The sequence below is a fragment of the Hyalella azteca genome, unplaced genomic scaffold, assembly GCF_000764305.2.
Source record: "Hyalella azteca isolate HAZT.00-mixed unplaced genomic scaffold, Hazt_2.0.2 contig1623, whole genome shotgun sequence".
Classification (NCBI taxonomy): Eukaryota; Metazoa; Arthropoda; class Malacostraca; order Amphipoda; family Hyalellidae; genus Hyalella; species Hyalella azteca.
Genome location: NW_025931927.1, coordinates 187,807 through 196,022, shown reverse-complemented (window position 1 = coordinate 196,022; position 8,216 = coordinate 187,807). Strand labels below are relative to the sequence as shown.

The 8,216-nt window shown below is 35.6% G+C and overlaps 1 protein-coding gene across 1 annotated transcript; it reads left to right on the top strand.

Annotated features, from left to right (window-relative positions):
- LOC108678976 (tubulin beta chain) lies at positions 1 to 8,135 on the top strand. The gene is made up of 3 exons (XM_018167473.2): positions 1 to 131; positions 4,317 to 4,551; positions 6,795 to 8,135. Exons 1-3 carry the CDS (start codon positions 75 to 77, stop codon positions 7,853 to 7,855), a joined length of 1,353 nt encoding a protein of 450 aa, XP_018022962.1. The 5' UTR covers positions 1 to 74; the 3' UTR covers positions 7,856 to 8,135.
- The last annotated feature ends 81 nt before the right edge of the window (positions 8,136 to 8,216 follow it).

The window sequence follows — 8,216 nt, the reverse complement described above, 5'->3', positions numbered from 1 at the left end:
AGACATTAAAGTATAAATTTCCCGGCTCACGCAGGAAATTCTTTTCGAGAATTTTTATCAGGCAGACGAGCAGCATGAGGGAAGTCCTCCACCTCCAGGCCGGCCAGTGCGGCAACCAAATCGGATCCAAGGTAAGAATTAATAAATTCTTATTAATTTATTAGTATGAATTAATAAATAGAATTAATAAATTTATTAATAAGAATTAATAAATTATGATTAATTAATAAATTAATTAAATTTAAATTTAAAATAATTATATTACATTCAAATTCAATTTAATTAATTTAATTAAAAATCGAATAAATTAAATTGAAAATTGAATTAAACTAATTATAATAGAAATTAATTAAAATTCCAGCTTGACTAACTTAAAGTATCTTTCGCAACATAATTCCTAAATACCACGACAATAAAGCCAAGGATTAATTATAAGAAAACAAAATTAACAAAATATTCAATTATCATGTATTAGCATGTAAAAAAATCATTTAAATAAAATTATGACTGATGAGAATTGGCTGATATTTTTTATGTCTGGCTCCAAAAGTCAGAAAATTCATCACATTAATTCATGCTAATTGTAAAGTTTAAAGTATTTTATCGCTGAAAAGTTTTTGATACCCTTCCTGTATTCTAGTTCTTGATATTTATTTTAAATTCCGAATATTGTTATTATTCGGTATATTTCCAATGGAGTAGCATGTACATATGTATTAAAATGTGATAGTTAATTGAATGGCAGGTATTTTATATTTTTTTGTTGTTATAACCACTAATGAACTACTATACTGTGTGGCATATTGATATTAACGGGAGTTTAAGCATATTTGAAATTTGTGTGCTCATGTATGAAAGAATATTGGACAAAAATTACAGCTCCTTCTAAAATTTTCCTTTCTTGTTTTGTAATATGCTAATACCTTTCAATTTCAATGATAGGTAAAAAATTGACACCTTTAAAAATTGACACACTGCTGCATTTATGTTCGGATGGCCTTTCTGCACTGCCTATGTAGTCAGCTTTAGTTATATTTGCGTCTAGAATCTAATAGCAATATGTGATAATTGTGGGCAATTTCGCTAGTGGGCATGTATCATAAAACCGATTTGATAAGTTGGTGATTTGGCTCTAGAATGGTGAAAACTGTAAATTGTAAATGAACTCGGCCTTATTATTGACCGTGAAGCTAGATACAACTATTGACTTTTCATCAGTATTGATCAATTGAACATTTTACCCCCAGTGGCGCTATTAGAAATACATTTTCCACAAACGTAAACTACAAATATATTTAAATTTGTTAGTTCTATGCAGTACTACATAGGAGATACTACAATATTAATACTGCAATACTAATACTACATTTCTTTACATAAAAAATTAGTACCAAACAGCGAGCATGGGCATATTTTCGTGCCCGCAAATTTAAGCGAACGATAATTTCACTCGTAGTTCGTGCCTAACTTGGTGCAGGTCGACGTACATTTCGTTTACGGCTCGTCGAAATCAAATGCTGCTGCCCAAGTTTGCTCGTGAAGTCTTGCCTTGTAGGGTATCGTACTGCGTAGGGCGTGTCGCTTTAAACGCGAGAGTCACAGCATGGTGATTCACTTCAACGTCGCAAATATCAGTTCATCTTCGTGCTTCGCTGCTCAGACTTTTAATAGTTCATGGTCAAGCAGAACTTAGTAGAGAAGAACTGGAGGAGACTTAGTCATGAATCGGCGACAGGCAAAACTTGGCCTATTCTTCAGCGCCGACGATACTGTACACTAGGCGACCGATAGAGATGCCCTGTGCACAATTTGAGTTAGAATTAATTTCAAGTAAAAATTGTGCTGAAAAACAATTTTCTTGGAATTTGTTTTGCGACCAGAAACAAAATTTTCGAATTTTATTTCTCTCATAAATTTTTCCTGCAATATAACCATGTTTGCCAAAAATTACATGTCGCCATATCCGAACGGTCTTCTACCCAACCCCTGAATCCATCAGTTCAAGCTTGACCTAATCTTAAAGAGGTTAATGTCCATTACCTATTATCTTGCATTTTTTATTCCTAAAATTAGGGTCACTAGTAATCTCCAGGTCTTTTGTTTATCTCTCCAATAAAATTAATTTGCACGCAAACCAATGAAAGATATTGTAGCTAAGGTGTCACTTCCGAAAAGTCAAGATTATTGTTAGGTACCAAAACACTTCCTAATCGAAAAATAATTTATTTAGATTTGAAAAAAATTCGTGGCGCTATTTTCTCGGAATTTTTGTTACACCACCCTTCTCATCTCGAGAACTTTATTTAGACTCGTTGCACGTAAAAAAATCCAAAAGATCTTGATATAAATCTCTGAACAATCTCTGCAGTGATGTTATTTTCCATTACAAAATTTCCTGGAATCTTACTTGGTGTCTGTGATTTCTAATAATCCGTGCAAATCTTTGAGTCGTTGAGGTTTGCACAACGCACGAGACGAGATTTAATTTGATGCTAAATTTTATTCTCGTACACGATGATGCCACATGGGGTTATTTTCCTAGATATTTCTATCCTCTTACTCGAAAATTTTTGAGATGACATTTACGCATTGTGTTTCTGATTGAACTCTAATTTGTAAAACAGAGAAATTTAGAAAACTTGGACACGAGAACAACTAGTTACCTATGAAAAGAACAACTGCACAAAACAAGTAATTGATGATCTCCATATTATATTGGTCCTTCAAACATAAAATTGTTTCAGCCTCAAATGAGTTCAAACGACTTCGGAGACCAAAGTTTTAATTCCATGAACAAAGTATCTTAATCTGAGACACCAACATTAGTCTAACAGGTTTGTCAGCCATCCTAACCAGTTCGGAAATATAAAGCTCATTGACTGGTGAGTCATGCTGGGCGCAGTTAACTTACATGGACCACATCCAGCTTCGCGATCGGGAGTTGTCAACTTTGAGTAGGACAGCTGACATATGTTCGACTGCTGTTGTACCTGACGAGAGTCAAGACATGCATCGCCTTTGTGGCTCAATTGTTGTTGTTCGCTAGGCTTGACTGCCAGGACTTCTTGAGCAATCGTTATCGTGAACATCGCTTCTCAGATACTGTCCGCTTTAGGCCTTATTTGGCCAGTAGACCAAGCTTGCTGTCGTACCGCCACATTAGTTTCTTGCAATGCAAATGAATAGCGAAGGCGTTGCTTTACCCGTAATAAGAAATAGTGCTATATGAGGAAATTGCCAATCATGAAACTTGCAGTCATGTTTATCCCGAGTGTAGCTTGTTTAGTGAATATTAAGTGATGACTTTAACTGCAGTTTAATCAGGCATGTTGATACAAGAGCTTGCATTTTAGGAAATAAATGACTCGACTAAAAATTGTCTTGACATTCTCTTGCTTACAGCGTCGTATTTGCCCTGATTTGTAAATATTGCGCCTACTGGTCATCGATCATGCTTGAATATTCCAGTTCAGTATACATTTATTCATACTTCGTGATTTAATATATATAAGCGTTCAAGTAACTGAATTTTTTGCACTGGATTTGATCTCAATTGCACGATATATTTCAAGCGCATTTAACCGTGCTTATATTAAATAAAGAAATTCTGTATAAGCTTTCTATTTGAGCATAATTTCATGTATCACCGAATCAAAATGATGTTATAAATTTTTGCTCTAATTTAGTAGATTACATTTTATTTCAACAAATGACAAAACAAAATTTCAGTCGTGCATTGGTTCGCTGATCCAGAATTTGATGTTGACTGAATTTCAGTGTTTTCAGTTTCAGTTTCAGCGTTTTCCTCTCACTAAAATTATTTTGATGTTTAAGTTGTAACAGGATTCTGCGTAACAATATGCACGGCTTGAATACACCAAAATGAAGATTAGCTCTCCATCGTTACACTAAGCTGCTATAAATAAACTGATATAAATAAACTGAGCGGCAGCAAATCAATAAGACAAAGAGAAATATTATAGTGATAAAAGTTTTTAAGTAGCACTTTTAAGATTAGGCGAATGATTCATAAGCACTTGAAATGCCAAAAGCTTGCATATAATACATAAAAAACGTTATCGCTAGTGCAAATATATTTGAAAAAACATAAATGTCACGACCGCTTCTTCCGTCTTTTTACCTGGAAAACAAAATCGAATGTAATGCGAGGAATGTGAAGATTAGTAATAACGAAATATTGTTCACGGATTACCTTGTTTAGTCTTATGTTTTCGGCCACTTGGGGGACCCTTTTATCTCTGGAATAAATTGTTTACAGCCAAAGCATGAAAAACTTAATGCATATACCGTTCCAGTTCTGGGAAATCATCAGCGACGAACATGGCTTGGACGCGATGGGAGTTCATAACGGCACCGTCAAAGACATCGCAGAATTGCAGCTCGAAAGAATCAACGTTTACTTTAACGAAGCTTCGTCCACGAACCATTTCGTCCCACGCGCGATATTGTTCGATCTCGAGCCTGGCACCATGGACTCTGTTAAAGCAGGAACCTACGGTCATCTCTTCAAGCCTGAGAACTACATTTTTGGTAAGACTTGACATACATATTTAATGTATATTCATACATTATCTGCATGTTGATAAAAAACAACTCATCAAAAATTTTAGACACCGTTCTGCATATTATTAAAGGGCATCTTTTAAGCTTGAGTACTACATTTTTTTGTGAGACTTGACATACATATTTAATGTATAGATATACATTATCTGCATGTTGATAAAAACATCAACATGCTCTGCATGTTGATAAAAAACAACTCATCAAAAATTTTAAATACCGTTCTGCATATTATTAAAGGGCATCTCTTTAAGCTTGAGAACTACATTTTTGGTGAGACTTGTCATGTGCATTTAATGTTTAAATGGCGCTCTGCAAATTGATAAAAGAACGGGCAATGTTAGAAAACTTTTTTTTTTTTCAGCCAGATGAGTACATCACAGGTGAGACTGGCAGTTGAGGATCGAGACTTTAATTAACACAATATAATTTGATATGCGCATAAACTTGTTCCTGAACTTGTAGAAATGTTTTGAAATTCTTAAGCAAAGTTGAAGTGTCTATAAAACTTTGACTTCATATTAAATGAATCAGTAGAATATAATATAGAAGCAATTAAATAAATGAAAATGAGAAAATTAGGCAATTTCTCTACAATTTTCTATTGCTTAAATGCGATGAATCATTTAAAAGTTATTTCGCTGATGTGGATTCAGGAAGTATTTCAGAACAGTTTTAATTAGGTTCAAGGCATCAGCGATACAAGAAATATAATCAGTATTTTTTTATGCGTTAATTCGAAATGAAAAAGATTCTGGCCCGATTGGACTTTAGCAACACCGAGTTGCGAGAACATAATTAGGTCAAGATATGCGTATTTATTCACAGTTTCGTAATTATTCTCACTAATGACGACTGAAAGCGATTTAGTAAGAAAATTCAAGACCCATAATTATATACAAGGTCAAGCTAATTAAGAGCAGGCTGTCAGTCTAAGTATATTATTATGAAACTGAAAATGCAATTTAAAAAGCAAGGCAATATTTTCGACAAAGACCCAGCCCAAGCCTCCAGGCTACTTCATTACTGTTCTGGCTCACTTGATCAATTAAAAAACTGTTCCCTGAGGCTAGGCCCAATCCTATAGCCACTTGCAATGTTATTCCTACAATAATATTTCAAAATTCAGCTTTAAAGAGCAAAATATGATGGCTGTACGTTCGTATAAAGTACTAAATTTGTTAAATTTGCTACTTTTACCATCATTTTATTAAAAGAATTTGTAAGAATTAATAGTTTAAGTCTGGTATATGTGAAGGCGCTTACCGGGAATTAGAAGACTAGGGCGGGTTCATTTAGGCGAAGGCATCGCAGTGGATGGGTGGAGTAGCCTAAATACTGCACAAATATACTCACTGTACAGCTTGTCTTTGTAAGACTTGTGTTTATATAGGAGAATATAACCAAGGTAATCAAGATGACTTCAACCTGTATATTGCGGCAGGAATGGTGCCACACCCCACTCTCTAGCTGGCACGTTATTATCTTTAAACTCTCATGCTCTCTATATGTTAAATTATCTATTTCAATTTAGTATGATTGATGGTATGATAGTGAACGCTTCTTTAAATTTTTCAGAGCTCCCTGGTTGCTGCCTTAAGTAACACAATAAGATCATTTACAACTTTGAAAAGTTTTCGCTCGAGGCCCCAACATTTTCAACGAAAATGACTTGAAAATCATGTTTTACTGACATGTGAGGAACAACGGGGGAAATTTATACCAAATGAATTGCAATAAAAAGAATAGCTGTACACACAACTTTTGGACTCCATGATAAATATAAAACTTTTGCAATCATAACATTTATTACATGTTGACGTACCTACCGAACTTATACTCTCATCGTCAGCCAAGCTAATTTATTATTATAAATAATTATATTATATAATTTCAAATGATTATAAATATCATATTGAATGCTATCTCTCGATTTTATGAACCGGAATAAAAATTAGATGATTGAACTTGCTTCATTGAAAGGGAAAAACGATTTTAGTAAAGTGAAGAATGAAGGTTTAGTTGAAATCAATGAGTAAAAAGTTTAATGAAAATCGACTTATTTATTATTATATAATAAATATATTATAAATCGATTATTATTTTAATCGTAAAAATTTAATCAAAAGCAATGAGTATAAAGATTAATCAAAATCAAGGAGTGAAAATCCTAATTGACATTAATAATTAAGAAGTGTTTGCACTCACCTCAGGCCACAGCGGCGCCGGCAACAACTGGGCTAAGGGTCATTACACGGAGGGCGCTGAACTGGTCGACGCTGTCCTCGACATCGTCAGAAAAGAGGCCGAAAACTGCGACATGCTCCAAGGATTCCAACTCGCACACTCCCTTGGAGGTGGCACCGGCTCCGGTATGGGGACTTTGCTCATTTCTAAAATCAGAGAAGAGTATCCTGACAGGATCATGAACACTTTCTCTGTTGTACCCTCACCCAAAGTGTCGGACACTGTCGTAGAGCCTTACAATGCAACGCTGTCTGTTCATCAGCTTGTTGAGAACACCGATTCTACTTTTTGCATCGACAACGAAGCACTCTACGACATTTGCTTCAGGACACTTAAATTGGAAACGCCAACTTACGGTGACCTCAACCACTTGGTCTCGTTAACCATGTCGGGAGTGACGACTTGTCTCAGGTTCCCTGGTCAACTCAATGCAGATCTTCGGAAGCTGGCCGTGAATATGGTGCCATTCCCTCGCCTTCACTTCTTCATGCCTGGTTTTGCTCCACTCACTGCCCGCAATGCGACCAACTATCGCAACCTCAACGTGCCTGAATTAACTCAGCAAATGTTCGACGCCAAGAACATGATGGCAGCTTGCGACCCACGCCATGGACGCTATCTCACAGTGGCTGCTATTTTCAGAGGGCGAATGTCCATGAAAGACGTTGACGAACAGATGATCAATATCCAGAGCAAGAATTCCCCTTTCTTCGTTGAATGGATTCCCAATAACGTGAAGACAGCAGTTTGTGATATCCCTCCTAGAGGCTTGAAAATGTCCGCCACTTTCATCGGAAACTCGACATCCATCCAAGAAATCTTCAAGCGGATTGCCGATCAGTTCACCGCCATGTACAAGCGCAAGGCGTTCTTGCATTGGTATACTGGAGAAGGTATGGACGAAATGGAGTTCACTGAGGCGGAGTCCAATATGAACGACTTGGTCTCAGAGTATCAGCAGTATCAAGAAGCTGCTGTTGAGGACGAAGAGTTTGAGGAGGATGAAGCCCAGAAGGAGACTGCTTAGAATAGTCAAGACATTTTGCTCAGGTTTTCTTCGGAGACGCCTTAACTAAAAATTACTCAAAAATAACTAAAAATTCCATAAACTGACTGCGCAGCTGAGTCAAAATTCATCGCATATACCTACTGAAATGTAACCATTTAAACACGCATGAACTAACATAATGCAGCTACACCGAAACTTAATAGTGCCATGCTTTCAAAGCATAATGTTAAATCACAATTTGAATTGCAATAAATAAACGTAACAAACTAACGTGAAAAAGTAAAAGTTAAATAACGCACATTAAAATCGTCATTTTCAGAACCTTCAAATAATATCGGTTAAAAATGTTTCGTTGAAACATTCAGAATAATATTTTCGT